Below are 15,754 nucleotides of genomic sequence, written 5' to 3' on the forward strand. Positions count from 1 at the left end.
AGTCATACAATTTGCTGTAACCTGCAAGGAACTAGAAGATATCATGTTATTTGAAGTAAGATAGAAGAAGGAAAAATACCAGATGATCTCACTTATCTGTAGTATATAGGATAAAGAAAGAGGGAATGAAAGGTAACAAAAGGGGATAGCGATATTACCCTTAACCCAAGATTACAAAATGTGAATAAGGAAGGAAAGAAATCAAGAGAAGAAAGAAAAGACAGATGGGAAGTAATAGGGGTAAGGGGCTTTGGGCACATAGGTGGCGTAAAAGTGTAGTGTGTGTCTGTGTGTGTGTGTGTGTATATCTATGTATATACATGTATGCATATATATGCAGTATATAATATATGTAGCATATAGTATATCTAAACTACCGAGTCAACAATACTGCAAGCATGAAATCCAAACTACAACAATCAAACTTTAAAAGATGCCGTTCGGGGGCTGGAGTGATAGCACAGCGGGTAGGGCGTTTGCCTTGCATGCGGCCAACCCAGGTTCGATTTCCAGCATCCCATAGGGTCCCCTGAGCACCGCCAGGAGTAATTCCTGAGTGCAGAACCAGGAGTAACCCCTGAGCATCGCCAGGTGTGACCCAAAGAGCAACCCCCCCCCCAAAAAAAAACTGCCTCCTTTCAAGGAGGCAGTCACATAGGTGGGAGGGAACCTGTGGACACTGTGGAGGGAAGTCAACAATGGTGGGGGGATTGGTGTTAGAACACTGTACAGCTGAAACTCAACTATGAATATCTACATAAATCAAGGTGCCTTAAAATATATTTTAATCTTAAATGTAAAAAATAAATAAATTCAGATTTGGTGTCCTAGTTAAGTTCTCCTGATAGCATTTTGTACACCTACCTATAAAGTCATTCAAACACAATGTATTATAACTAGCTGGTAGTATCTGGTACAGAGACACTCAAATATTTGGTGAAAAGAAAGGTTAAACCTAAGTTGTCAGAATAGCATCAAGTGATAGAAGTCAACTGTTCAGATCAAACTGCAGCTATAAATAAGGGGTGGGGTGGTGGCAAAGATAGGTTAGTCACAGGTGAGAGAACAATTAATGAGTATACTCTCTTATGAAAGAAAAAGGCTTTGCAAAACTTTCTGAAGTAGCATGACAGTCAAACATGACAGTAAGACTATATATGTCTATATAATGACATATCAAACTATTCATTTTTATAATGACATATTATAAAATATTCATTTAAATATTAAATGAATCCCACTGAGGGTGATACTGGTGTTGCAACACTGCATGCCTGAAACGATTCTATTATAAACAGCTTCATAAATCAATTTTTAAACATCTTAGAAAATTACATGAATTAACGTAAAAGAATAGATATTTAATTTTAAAAGTTATTGGAGGATCAGAGCGCTATTTGTAAGGACTATTGAGCATTTATTTTCTTAGGTTTAATCCACCTGGTCCAAACAGCATTGCCAGGAGATACCCCCAACTACATAGCTGAAAATATCCCGAGCCCTGCTGGATGTGTCCCTCCAATAAACAATAAATAAAAATTACTAGGATGACTCATATATTAGAAAAATCTTACCTGTCATGGGTTCAAAGAGCTGATTAGCTTCTAAGTCTGTAAAAGTACTACTACAAACAGGACATTTGAAGGAAGCCCGATTGGTGGAATCTCTCTCATCAGTTTCAATCCTCCTTCTCATGTGATCCAACTTGTATTTTACCACATTAACAAGAGTGCGATAGTTAATGAAGTAGTAATTATGGCGAGTAGTTTTCCCATCTGCAGCAGTCTCCACTCTCATTCTGCATTTGATGAACTTGTCTCCCTTTAAATTATTCAAAACTGAACGAAGCTGCTTCCTGTCAAACTTGAGTAGCTCCAGCATATCCTCCTCTTTCACACAGGGGTTTCGGATCAAGATGTCCAAAGCCAAGGCATGTTCAATGCCATAAAACCCACGAATTACATACTTGGCTAATCTCTTCAGTGCGGCAGGAACCTCGGTGAGAACATCTGGGTCTGCCATCTTGAGCAGCAAACTTCACCTTTTGATATACTGAATTCAGGGGAGAAAGGAGAGATGATCAAACAGGCTACAGGACACTGCAATCATTGATAATCATTAATGGACATTTTAAAATCCAAAATAGTCACTCCTTCGTTTGCAGCACCACCATCTTTACAGTGCTACAAAAATACTCAGAATTTGTTTTAAGCACTATAAAGTCAAAGTATTTAATAGAGAACAAGAGTACACAAAAATATTATACCCAAAAAGGCTGTTTCTAAAATGGTTACTTTCATGATTTATAGTATGCATGACTGCAAAAAGTAATCTACTGCTCATAACAATATGCCACGCCTACCTTAAATCAGAAAGAAAAACGAAAAGGTAAGTGAAATCTTTTATATTTTTGTTGTTGCTATTATTTATTTTTTGGTTTTTTGAGTCACACCCATTGGCTCTGAGCCTGAGTAGGCATCACTCCTGGCGAGGCTAGAGGAACCATACGGCGTGCCAAACCTGAACCCTAATGGGCTGCATGCAAGGCAAGCATCCTACCTGTTGTAAAGCTGTGCCACAAACTCTTATATTCTTTTTTTTGGGGGGGGGAGGGAGAAGCACACTTTTTAGCTTTTGGGTCACATCGGCAATGCTCAGGGATTTCTCCTAGCTCTGCACTCAGGAAATTATTACTGGCAGTACTCGGGAGACCACAGAGGATAATGGAGATCGAACCCGGCTCCACTGAGTGAAAGGCAAACACCCTATTGCCTATCATTGTTCCGGCCCCCAAATTCTTCTATTCTTAATGAAACAGATCTTTGGGAATGCTGAAAACCCTGAGAAATTAGCAGCTGGCATATTCTTAATAGTGTCTTTACTACTTTTGTTGAGTAAAAATTTTCTACTAAGATACTTTACATAGTCTCCTAATAAACACATAAGTAATCACCAGTTGGGTGTTTGGAGAAATTACTATAATAAATCTGAAAGAAATTAGCATTAAGATTCTAAGAGCTTTAACAACCTTATAAAGTTATATTAGACAACCAATTAAGTAAACAGCATACAAATTAAAAAAGAAAGGGGGAAAACAGTGTAAAATATCCTTAAATTCCAGAATTACGGGGGCAAAGCAGAAGCAAAAGAAGCCCAAACTAACATAGGGACTAAAATTTACATGTAGTTGGGGCCTGAGTGAGTAGCACCTTTGCCTTGCATATGGCTGGCCCAGGTTCGATCCCTGAGCATGAATCCAGGAGTAAGCACTGAGCACAGATGGTTGTGGCCCCCAAACGAACAAACAAAATAGGAAAAAATAAATAAGATTTACATGTAGTGTCAAAAAGTCTAGGCTTTGGAATTCAGAGTTAGTCAATCACACTTTACTCTTTGAGAAACAATAACTATTTCAATACTCATTACATTGTTGTAATGAGTAAATGAGAATATAAGTAATATACTTAGGAAGGACTTGTTAACACAGAGTTTCAGATCAACTTATTATGTCCCAAATTAAAACTGGCAGGGCTGTCCACACAGACTATTTCAAGTAAAATGTGTCTATACCACAGGGAAATTTTTAACAAACATTCCACTGAAATATTTCAATGAGATCATATTCGATTATTAATACTAATTCTAATAAACTCCTATTTGAAATTCGTGGTTATTAACTATCAAATTTAATACCTTGACAATAAATATCTTTAAATCCCAGTATTGTATTAAGAGACATTTCTAAATAACCAAAATATATATACATATCTGGGAAGAATATAATGTTCTACATGTCATAAAGGAAAAATTAGTTATAATAAAGCATTTATTTCAGACTCCAAATGCTCAGGCATATGACAAGAAATTACAGCACAGCACTTAACCTAACCCGTGCTTTTAGAATCTTCCTATAACTTTAAGTCTAGGGTTATTAAGCAAGTGTCTAGATTCAATGCCAAAAGAATACATAGCAGACTACTGGGACACACTTTGTTCTTCTATCTAATTGTCTATACATTTTATTTGAATTAAGCTTTGGTTTTCTGTTTCACATGCTAGGGAGTGGGCACATAAAACAAATAAATGACTTTAGAAACATTCAAGAGATCAAAAGATGAATACTACTCAAAATAACCTACAATTCCAGTCTTATCTGCTACTACTGTATTCCCTCCCTGTTCTTCCACCCCAGAGACTCCATTTTCCATATCACTGATTCTCAACCCTGCCTATAAAGAATCATCTGGGGACTACTTAAAAATACCTTCCCTGGGCTCCATTCCCAGAGATTCAGTTTCAGCAGGTCTAGAAGGCCAGATTAGCCTTCATCTTATTTAAAAGATTTCTTTGACCAGACAAATTGGATGTTTGGCATTACAAATTCTCCCATTGCACATCAGATATGGGAAAGGTCTCCACCTAAAATTCAACGCGTTTCCTTGCCCAAAAAATATATAGGGACCTAAAGATTTAAGGGAGCGACATGAGAACTCTGAAGTCTAATGGTTTGGGGTTTTGTATCCCAGTCCACCATTTCTTAGCCTGAAAAATACTCCAACCTGTTTCCTTATATATTTAAAAGTGACTGGGACCAGATAGGTAGTACAGGGGTTAAGGTGCAGGCATTGCATGGAGCCAATCCTGGTTCTATTTCTTGCACCACATACTGTCCCAGTGATACATGGAGCCTTGGAAGCCTCCAAGTGTTACAGGTGGCCCAGGTAATCCCTGACACCAGATGTGCCTCACAGCACTGAATTGGACCCTTACACTGAACCAGCAATTGGCTGAGAACTCCTGGGAGGTGTCCCCCCCCCCCCCCGGCCCCGCAAAGTGATTAATGCTTTCCTCATGAGTTAATGTATGGAATGAGATTATTTATGTAAAGTGTTCTGCATTTAGGACTGACATTGAAAGTTCTGTAAATACCAGCATTCATAAGGTCCCAGGTTATAAACTATTACAACATGAATGAATTTAGTGAAGATGGAGGCACTGAGAAAATAATAGGATCTATAGTAATCACACCAAAACTAAGGAAGAGAGACAAATATTCTAAGAGGATGAGATGAAAATAATTTATTACAATAAGAAAACCAAAAGAACTCTATAATCTCTAGGAAATGGGGTACCACAGTAATAACTTTTTTAAATATCTCTTTTCCCCCATCTTTGTGGTAAAATACATGTAACATAGTATTAGCCCATTACCCATTATTAAAATTTCAGTGTATTATTAAATACATGCATAACACTGTGCAACTATCACTACCATCCATTTCCATAACTCTTCATTTTGTAATATTGAAATATTCTACTCTTTAAAAAATAGCATAGTGTAATATATAACCCAGTAACAACTTAAAGCTGTTTGGGGACAGTGGAATTCTTCCTAGAAAAAATTTTACTAAGAGAAATATCTGAAGAGGAACTGGTTTGGAAGGATAAAGAACATACTTTTAAGCTACTTGCCTTTTATAATGTTACAGATTATTACTGTGAAAATGCCTAGCACGTAGCTGAACAACTGAAAGTTCAGGAAAGAAGTTAAAAAATCTCTACGTTCTAAAAATCTCCTCCTATCTTTCCTCCTCCACAGTGACCTACCTCGGATGAATCCCTTACTCAGTCTCTGGATTTCTTAAATTACTGAAGTCACAGATTTCTGATTTGCCTTTGCCAGAATAACAGCAAATGCTCTAAAATGCTTCAGAATTTGTCTTTCAGAATTTAAAACTCTAGATTTCACATAATTTTCAACTTTTAACCTCCTGAAAACTGGCAATACTGAAGAAAAAAGGTGAAAACAAGTTCCTAGGTGGGAAGTAGCTGAAGAACAGCTTGGATGGCCTCTGGGGACCTTTGAATGAGTGAATTTTGAGGGCTAAATCTTGTATCTTCTTTTAAAAATTTTTGTTTTGGGGTGACAACTGGCTTTACTCGGGGGCTATTACTGGCTCTGCACTCAGAAATTACTCCAGGCTGTGTTTGGGGGACCACATGGAATGCCAGGAATCAAACTCAAGTATTCTCTCTGTAGTCCTGTTTCTTCATTTTAGCATCACAATCTATTAGTCGTGTCCCAACCTCGTTCTACCTCCCCAATCAGCTCCAGAGCACTAAAGGTAAAGCTGCTTTTGTTCTGAAGTATATTTCAAACATTTAAGAACTACAGTGCATCAGGGCAGAGTTGGGGAAGAACACCTGTTTTATGTTTGTTTTTATAGGAAATAGTAGTCTGTAAGGCCTTCCTTTGCATATTCCCAAAGCAGATTCCCTCCCTGGGCATCCCATACCCCAGCATGGCCAGGAGTGATTCCTGAGTGCTGAGCCAGAAATAAGCCCTGAGCATGGTTTCCAGTGGCCAAAATCCAAAATGGAGAAAAAAAAAAAAAAAGAATACCCTCTCTGGGTCCAAAAAAAGAATGCCCTCTCTGCACTGTCTACACTCACATCCAGCCACACTGAGATTCTCCTAATTCCATGAACCACACTCTGCTCACTCCTCCCTTTTGCTTTTAAGCTGAGGGAGCAGCATGTTTCTCCACATTATCTAATTATTCCTTACATCTCAGTGACATTACTTCAGAGACACATCCCCTTTCACACGCTCCATCAATTTTGCCACTTTTGAAGCGAATATACTTTCTCCCTGCTTAAGGCCGGGGACTTACACCTGTTCCACAATGACTTATGAGTACCCCAGCAAGCGAGCCAGCTAGCCACGTGTTCCTCTGAAACTTTCAGGCGATTTCCTCCACACATGTTCTGCCAACATGCCCGCCATACCAGCTTCCTCCCCATTCTGACACTGACTGAAAAAAAGAACCTCAACCTTCAAATTGTCTTAAAGAGGGGGAAATTCCTGATTCTTAACAACTTTGCTAACAGCTGGTTGTCAAAGAAGAGGAAACGGGGCTGGACGAGGGGATCCCAGGGAGAGTTCCAGTTTTCTACTGAAACCCTTGGGTTCCACACCCCTCGCCGGCTTCCTCGGGAACCATAGTGCAAGCTCTCCTCACGCCTCCCTACAGAAGGCGGCGTGTACCCGAACCCTCGGGGCCAGCCGCCCTCCACGACTCTGGCTCGGCCATCCTGACCCTCCCCACTTGCAGGCCCCGAACCCTACATCCAGAAACCCAGGTGCCACCTTCAGCGCATCCGTGTCCGTCCTACCCGAGGCCGCACACGGGCCGCTCCTGGGTCAGTGGTTCTGAGGAGGCCCGAGAGGAGGACCTCGGCGAGAGAATCTGAGAGAAGAGGGCAACGGGAAGGGGCAGAAATGCGACGCCGAGCCGAGGAACCGAGTACAAGGAACAGGGAACGGAGTTTACCCAGGCGGACCGGCGAACACTCCCACCACAGCTTCCCTGCAAGCCTCAACCATCGACTTTAATGAGCCACGCCACTCGAGCGACAACGGAGACGTCTTACTCCTGCGACCGGCCGGGGAGACCTCCGCTACAATGAACCTGGCCGGCCCATCAGCCGTCAGTCAAAACTGTCCCGCTGCCATTGGCCAATGGAATGGAAGGTTCGGCCCCCCAGCCCCAGCCTGATTGGCCCACGGTCCAGGAACGGGCGTTAGCCCCGGTCGGGCAAAGGCAAGATGGCGTCCCTGGATCGGGTGAAGGTGCTGGTCTTGGGAGACTCAGGTGAGCGACTTAAGCCACTGCTGGGGCTCCTGACACTTTCGAGTTATCCGATCACCTGCCCCCTACACTGCTTTATTCCCTCAAACGGCTCGTCGGCTTGTGGCAGCAATCCCTTTCGAGACCCAAAGACTACACTTCCCAGAGGACTTTGCTCTGTCGGACGAATCGGTGGCGTCGCGCGGGCGGGGGTCGCGGCGGTCCAGCCCCTCTCCGCCTTCTGGGCTCTGTTCACGTTCGTTTCCTGGGTTACCTTATCCTGGATTGTGTTGCAAAATCTTCGTCTTGGAAAGATGTACAGATCCTGAATATTAGGCATCTGTCAGGGTTCCAGAAGTTAGTATCTGTGATAGATTTTTTGTTTATAAAGAAACCGATGGCATAGAAAGATTCATCTTTTTATGACATCTTATCGCATTCCTACTTTGGATAAACGTGCAGGCTATCGAATGTAGCCTGCCCACAGGGCAGAGTCTGGCAAACTCCCCGTGGCGTACCAAATATGCCAAATACCAGTAACAATGATGGGTCTCATTCTCCTAAAGAGCCTTGAATATAATCTCAGGGCTAGGATGAAGGAGACGTTACTGGGGCCTGCTCGAGGCAAATCGACGAATAATAGGATGATGAAATGAAAAAAACAATGAAATGAAAAAGAAACCGAACACACTAGAAGTGATGTTGCTTCAAAGTGGTTTCATGTGTTCTCTCAGTGATGGCATGAGTCCATTTTGCAGAAGAGCAAATTCTTGAGGGGCTTGAATGATAGAACCGGTTTGAACTCAGAATCTGTGCACTTAAGCGTCAAATTATATTATGACTCGAAAGTTTGGTAATAATTCTGCTTTCAGCGAGGCTTCTAAATGTTTTGCTCTAGTATTAGTTGAAAACTCCAGGTTGTAAGAGATGTAGAGATTAAGATAAATGCCAAATTATGATGCAACTAATGCTGAGCTCAGTTTAATCCTAGATTTCAAACTCGTTATGGTTTTAGTGTCTTTGACATTTGAGAACTAGAAGTCCGCATTCGCCCCTCAAATAGCACGATATTTTCTCAACACAATCTTTCTCCCATGCTTAAGGGCTTGGAATTTGATAATTTTACGTTTCAAACATGGACTTTTCTGAAGTTGGCCTTTGAATTCGAGAAATGTGTGCTGAAAATACTGGCATTGCTCCAGAAGCTTGACGTTGGGAAGGATATATGGGGGGGGGGGGGGGGGTTGAAAAGTAGCTTTGCAGAACTGCTCCAAATGGGGGGAGGGGGTTGAAACTGTTGAAACTCTCTCTCTCTCTCTCTCTCTCTCTCTCTCTCTCTCTCTCTCTCTCTCTCTCTCTCTCTCTCCCCCCTCAAAAAATGGAAAGAATTATAACCTTTAAACGTTGCATTTAGAAATTCTGTGGAAGTAATTAATTTATGCTGACTTTAGTTCTTTGACTTGAAGTGCTACTGCAATTAGTTTAATAAATCACAGTATGTTATGCATTAGGAAAATAATGGCAGTTTAAAGAGATGATGCAAAAGTATCCATAAGTAGAATTTTGATTTAAAATTAAGAACTTGTACAGTTCTTTATGATTTGTGACTTGGACATCCTCTCTTTTCTATATTTTACTTTTATATTGCATTTAATATTGTTTTCATGTTACACATTGCTGGAACTGCTCAGTTAAAACCCAAAATAAAACACTTGCCTGTGGTTACCGACCAGGCTACTATATTAAGTTCTGTTGTTTTAAATTTGGAATCAGTGATTCCTAACAGGGTTGAGTTGTGTGTTGCATTAAGTGTAGAAAATTGACCAAGTAATAAGTAAGCTTTCTTTTCAGTTCTTTTAATTTAGTTGTTAAAACACAAGACATAGCTGTGCTTACCCCGAAACTGACTGAACATTCACTGATGTATAGTGTGTGTTCAAAGTCAGTTATTGCCTTTTTATTTTTTATCACTTCCTGTTTAAAAACTATTTACTCTCTGTTATTTTAGAATATGCTTCTTACACTGTATCTGCCTTTGTATTCAAACTTCAAATTTTACTTTTGAATAAAGGCTTATTTCCCCTTTGAAATTTTGAAGACACTGTTTTGTATCTCATAGAGATATTTGATGATTTGATAATGAATCCTGAATGTCTCTCTATCTTGCACATACACATTTCTATTCTTTCAGAATTAAGGGAAGAACTTATCACATTACACTCTATTTGAAACTGGTATTTATTTCATTTTATTGGGCCTTCTTCATCATCTTCCTCTTTCCATCAAATCTAGTGCTTTCGTTTTATCTAATTTAGTCCTATGATGAAAATAATTTCAGAACTTTCTATAATTTTTAAAGAAATTGTTAACTATTCTGGCACTTAAATTGTTCTTACAGTTTAGAGATCATTCAGTGTTAGCTAACTCTTATCAACCAAAGCAGTTAATTAATGGAGCACATACACAATTGCTGCACGAAGACGCTTATTCTGATACAGTTGAACTTAACTAGAATCTCAAATTCAGCACAGTGATGATTAGTCTTAAATTTATGGCTGCAACATATGCTAACTTAGAGGCACAAAAGCCATGTATATGCTCTAAATGTCACAGATATCAGATGTCATGCAATAAATAAAAAGAAAGCTAAGCTTGAGTACCAAAAATCCTGCTTGTATGAAAAAAAATTAAAAAACAAAAGGGAAATCTTAGAAAATATTTGATTCAGTGACATGAATGGCAGTATCTGCAGCAGTCATATAGGTGTTAACACTAAAGTATAATAGGTGAATGGGACAACACATATATAGATAATTCATAATAGAGGAAAGATATCCAATAGGCAGAGATGATCACTGTATCTGTCTTTACCAGAATATAAAGAATTGCAAACCAAAACAAGATATCACTTTTTTCTCTTATCAAATTAACGAAGACAAAAAAAAAATCAACTACATACTGTAGAAGAGACCTACCAGCTTTATATAGTTGGTGGCAGAATAACTAGATGAAAGTTGACACTATATCAGAACCTTTAAAAAAATTTACACGGCTTACATATTCCTTTCACTTCTGGAGTACAACTAAATAATGTTTAATTTTGAGACTGGGGAGATAGTATAGCAGGTAAGCACTTACTTTGCACGCACCTGACCCAGGTTCAATCCCCAGCATCCCATATGGTCCTCCAAACACTGCGAGGAGTAATTCCTGTGTACAGAGCCAGGAATAACCCCTGAGTATCGCTGGGTGTGGTCCAAAAACTAAAAAAAGAAAAAAAAGAGTTTAATTTTCAAATTAACAAAATTTTTTAAGCATAGTTAAAAGTTTTTTTAAATTCTAAATATTTAGGGATTGGCTACATAAATTGTTGTTTCTTTGCTCTGACTACTATTGAGATATGGAAAATATTTTTGAAGATTCTGTAATATGGAAAACTCTGTGAATGAATAAATACTATACTAAGTGAATAGTATACAATAAATAAATACAGTTAAGGCTCTGTTCTGAATACTGGAGCTTTTTTTTTTTTTAACTACATTTTTTTTAAATGGAGTTAAACCAATTCCAAATCTCAAAGAACTTAGACCAAGGAAATAAAGCCAATGAACAGAGCCAGTAAAAAGTGTAATGACGTGTTTTAAATGCTCTGTTGAAAAATATGCAAGTTACAACAACAACCCAAAGAGATGGTACATGGTATGCTGAGTTCTACATGTGTGGAGTCATTTTTTTGTGACTCAAATCTTTAAGAACTGAGTCTTCAAGATTTATGAGGAGGGAGAATGAGTACAATTACTTAGATCAGTGTTCTTCAACCACTGGTCCACAGGTGTAGAAAGATTGAAAACCACTGGTCTGCTACCTTGATTTTAACAATTTTAACGCTCATCCATCAACTGGTATATAGAACAGGACAAGTCCATAGGTCTGAAAAGGTTGAAGAAAGCTCATTTAGTTAGAACCAGCTGTGTAGGCAAAGATACATTTCACTGTATACAATATATGAATCACAGTAACAGTCCATTTATAGAAAAACTTTTCTTACAAAATTTAACCTACATATTTTAATGTATGTTAAAGTAAGTAATGTATGTAATGTAAGAGAACAGTGCAGTCTCCTGCCCTCGCGCCTGGCTGTCCTCGCCGGGGCCCCTTGGAGGGGAGCGGGGAGCGGGTTGAGCTTTCCTCCCCACCCCGACCAGGGCTCTGGCAGCCGAAGACCTCTAGGACCAGCCACCACCATGCTGAGACCACTCTCCGCACACCTGAAGGTACCGGCAGAGGAACAAAGGCAAGCGGGCCCCGGGGCTGAGATCTCCAAGCCTACTCGGATCGGGGCTGAGCATCCTCCACCCAGATCCTCCAAATTCCAGTAGGCGGGGGTCACACCCACCAACTGGCCCCCTGGCGCCGTGTAATCCCATCAACGGCCAAGACTCAGAGACTATAAAACCCAGCTCCCGACATCTTATTATGACATCTTATTATCTCATTCCTACTTTGGACAAACTGGCAGGCTACCAAATGTAACCTGCCCGCACGGCAGAGTCTGGCAAACTCCCTGTGGCGTACCCAATATGCCCAATACCAGTAACAATGATGGGTCTCATTCTCCTAAAGAGCCTTGAATATAACACTTTCTTAAAAATCTCAGGGCTAGGATGAAGGAGACGTTACTGGGGCCTGCTCGAGGCAATCGACGAATAACAGGATGGTCGTGATTTGTCGTGATTCGTGATTTTAATGTAAATATTTTTCAGGATTTTTCCCTTTTTAAATGCTTTCCCTACTGTAAATATAACTTTACAATTAATTAGGAATCGGCTTATATACAAATAATGTGCACCAAGATATGGACTAAATTTTTTAAACTAGTGATACATAAAGATTTACCAACTTTATCACTTGATCACTTGATTTCCCGTTAATCGTCAATTTGCTCGAGCGGGCGCCAGTAACATCTCCATTTGTCCCTGTCGCATGATAGTGTAGCCCAATGGAGTCTGTTTGCTCTAGGAACATGAAGACCCTCAAACCAATCGTTCATGATCTTGATGAAGAAGTCTGACCATCTGGTAGGTGGGTGGCCACACGGTCTTTTGACATCCCGTGGAATCCAGTTGGTAACTGCTCTAGTCCAGCAGTCGTCTTTAAATCTCATTACGTGACCAACCCATCTGATTTTAGACACCTTGGCAAACAAGACAGCATCCCTGATTCTTGATTGTCGACGAATGTCGGAACTCCAGATTCTTTCTCTTATTTGAGTGAAACATGATATTCCAAGCATAGCTCTTTCAATTCCTCTTTGGGAGACCCGAATAGCGTTCTCATCCTGTTTGCGTAGGGCCCAGGTCTCTGAGGCATATGTTAATGCAGGAAGAACAGTGGAATCAAAGAGATGTGCCCGGAGCCGGAGGTTCTTCGTCCTCTTAGCTATTTCTTCGACGTTCTTGAAGGCGTTCCAAGCCGCTCTCTTCCTCCTGCGCAGCTCGGGTGCCAGGTCATTTGTCATGTTGACCTCTCGACCTAGGTACACATAGCTGTGGCATTCGGAGATGGTCGTTCCATTGAGAGCGAATGGGGCGTCAGGAACGAGGCTGTTTCTCATAAACATTGTCTTCGTAAGATTCAGCTGTTGTCCTACCTTTCCACACTCACGGTCAAAGTCGGCCAGCATTTGTGCCGCTTGGCTGATGTTTGGTGTTATTAAAACAATGTCATCAGCAAAGCGGAGGTGGTGTAGTTGCCGACCATCTATCTTCACTCCCATTCCTTCCCATTCCAGTCGTCACATGATGTTCTCGAGGATGGCACTGAAGAGTTTCGGTGAAAGGGTATCACCCTGCCACACCCCTCTCTTGACATCAATGATTACTTCTTTGTGGAATGGTGAGATCCTGGTAGTGAACCCACAATACAGCTCACGGAGGATCTTGATGTATTGAGCTTGAATGCCCTGATTGGCTAGGACTTCAATGGCTGCTTCTGTCTCAACAGAATCAAAGGCCTTCTTTAAATCAATTTACCAACTATATTTGATATTCCCAAAATATTGTTCATTGAATGAGTAGCTAGACCCATGCAGAGAAAGTTTGTTCCCTTTCCTCTCCATCAAATTTCAGAATGCTAGTACTACTATTAATAACAAGATTGATCATCCTGAAAACAGGAGAACAACATAAAATGCTGCCTATTGAGAAGGGTCAATATGTAGAAGAGTAGAATTGTTCTCTTTTTTTCTGAAAGCCATTTTTAAAATCACTGTATGATAGAACTGGAGCAATCTAAACGGGAAATTGTGAAATGGTAAGTCTCTCTCACTGGCCATATTTGAGCACAATCTGGAAAACCATCTATCAGGGTCCACAGATCTGTTGATATTGTGCAAATTTAAAATAGGCTAGCCGTATTAAGGAATTCAAAAGAAAAGTTTCACATGAAATTTCCCTTGACCAATAGCTGTCAAAGGATCATCAAGTAGTAGCATCAGCATTGAAATCTTTAGGTTCCATAACCTACTGAATAGAAATTTATAGGCCCAGTATTGTATGTTTTAACAAATCCTCCAGGTGATTTTTGTGCTAACTTTAAGAAATTTCTGTCCATATCTTTTCTTTGTCAATACAGTTTATTAAATGATCAGCACAGTGTGAAAGCCATCATTATTATTGCATATGCTCAGTATTATTCTTGCCATAATGTATTTCTGTATGTCTCTTACAGGACTAAAGTTCTTGTATTTTTTACAGGTGTTGGGAAATCTTCATTAGTTCACCTTCTGTGCCAAAATCAAGTGCTTGGAAACCCATCGTGGACAGTGGGCTGCTCAGTAGATGTCAGAGTATGTCTTTCTTTCTTCCTTCCTTCCTTTCTTCCTACCTTCCTTCCTTCCTTTTTTTTTTCTTTGTTTTTTGTTTTTTGTTTTGGGGCCACACCCAGCAGTGCTCAAGAGACCACATGAAGTGCTGGGGTATGATCCCAGGTCGGTTGTGTGTGAGGCAAGCGCTCTGCAAACTGTACTATTACTCCAGCTATATGAATGTGTTTCTTATATTTTAATTTCTAGTACTCATATTAAAGATAATTCCTCCAAAATACATTGCTTCATATTAACGATGATTCCTTCAAACTACATTGCTTCAAATTGATATACAGAATTTAAGAAAAATAATAATAATAAGGTAAAGGTAAGGTAAAAGCCCTCCCGTTGATCATCGATTTGCTCGAGCTGGCCCAGTAACGTCTCCATTGGAGACTTTGTTGTTACTGTGTCTGGCATATCGAATACGTCACGGGGAGCTTACCAGGCTCTGCCGTGCGGGCGAGATACTCTCGGTAGCTTGCCGGGCTCTCCGAGAGGGGCGGAGGAATCGAACTCGGGTCGGCCATGTTGGCTGAGTGCAATGCAAATGCCCAACCCACTGTGCTATCGCTCCAGCCCATATAATAATAATAATAATAATAATAGCTAACTTTTATTAAGTACCTTAGGTGCTCAGTGGTGATGGGAACAGAAAGGAATGATGCAATGCCAGGGATGAACTCAAAGTTCCCAATGCAAATCAAGTACTCTACTTTCTGAGCCATCTCCTCCTCACTCCACTCTGCAAATTCTTGGCATGACTTTGCTTATTTCAGCTATAGGCTATCACAGCATTGACTAAGATATAAAAGAGTAATTACTAAATTCATTCAATTCATAAAAAGCAGAGTCAAGATTTAATCCCAGGTAGTCTAGTGTCAGGTATTTTAGTTTTAATTACTACGCTATGTATCCAGAATTAATGCTCCATAAATAATTCTCTATAAACCTTTGCCACTAAGACAGTCAACTTTGTTTTTTGGGGTTTTTTTTTCCATTTTTTATAATTTTATTTATTGAGAGCAGTTACAAAGCTTTCAGGCTTAACTCTGGGTCATACAATGAAACATCTGTACCTTCACCAGTGCCCATTCTCCACCCCCAAAAACCCCAGTATACCCCCTCCCATACCCTCCCCTTACCTGTGGGGCAGATGATTTCCACATTACTCTCTCTACTTTGATCACATTCAATATTTTGACACCAGACCCACCATTATTATTTGGAATTTTACCCCAACACTCAGATCTGCTGA

The 15,754-nt window shown here is 40.1% G+C and overlaps 2 protein-coding genes across 3 annotated transcripts in view; one reads left to right on the forward strand and one right to left on the reverse strand.

Moving 5' to 3' along the window:
- Nucleotides 1–7,445, reverse strand: part of GTF2E1 (general transcription factor IIE subunit 1) — a 66,948-nt gene extending 59,503 nt beyond the window's left edge. For both annotated transcript variants that reach the window (XM_056109339.1, XM_056109340.1), the window contains exons 1-2: nucleotides 7,335–7,445; nucleotides 1,575–2,052 (exon numbers count right to left, since the gene is read on the reverse strand). In XM_056109339.1, the coding sequence (XP_055965314.1) occupies nucleotides 1,575–2,022 (448 nt within the window). In that variant the 5' untranslated portion in view covers nucleotides 2,023–2,052; nucleotides 7,335–7,445. The remainder of the gene's footprint in view (nucleotides 1–1,574; nucleotides 2,053–7,334) is intronic.
- An 89-nt stretch (nucleotides 7,446–7,534) lies between these two features.
- Nucleotides 7,535–15,754, forward strand: part of RABL3 (RAB, member of RAS oncogene family like 3) — a 43,731-nt gene continuing 35,511 nt past the window's right edge. Inside the window, exons 1-2 of the mRNA XM_056109341.1 lie at nucleotides 7,535–7,655; nucleotides 14,387–14,478. Coding sequence (XP_055965316.1) covers nucleotides 7,610–7,655; nucleotides 14,387–14,478 — 138 coding nt within the window. The 5' untranslated portion in view covers nucleotides 7,535–7,609. The remainder of the gene's footprint in view (nucleotides 7,656–14,386; nucleotides 14,479–15,754) is intronic.

Source organism: Sorex fumeus, unplaced genomic scaffold (genome assembly GCF_029834395.1).
Source record: "Sorex fumeus unplaced genomic scaffold, SorFum_2.1 ptg000265l, whole genome shotgun sequence".
NCBI classification, from domain to species: domain Eukaryota; kingdom Metazoa; phylum Chordata; class Mammalia; order Eulipotyphla; family Soricidae; genus Sorex; species Sorex fumeus.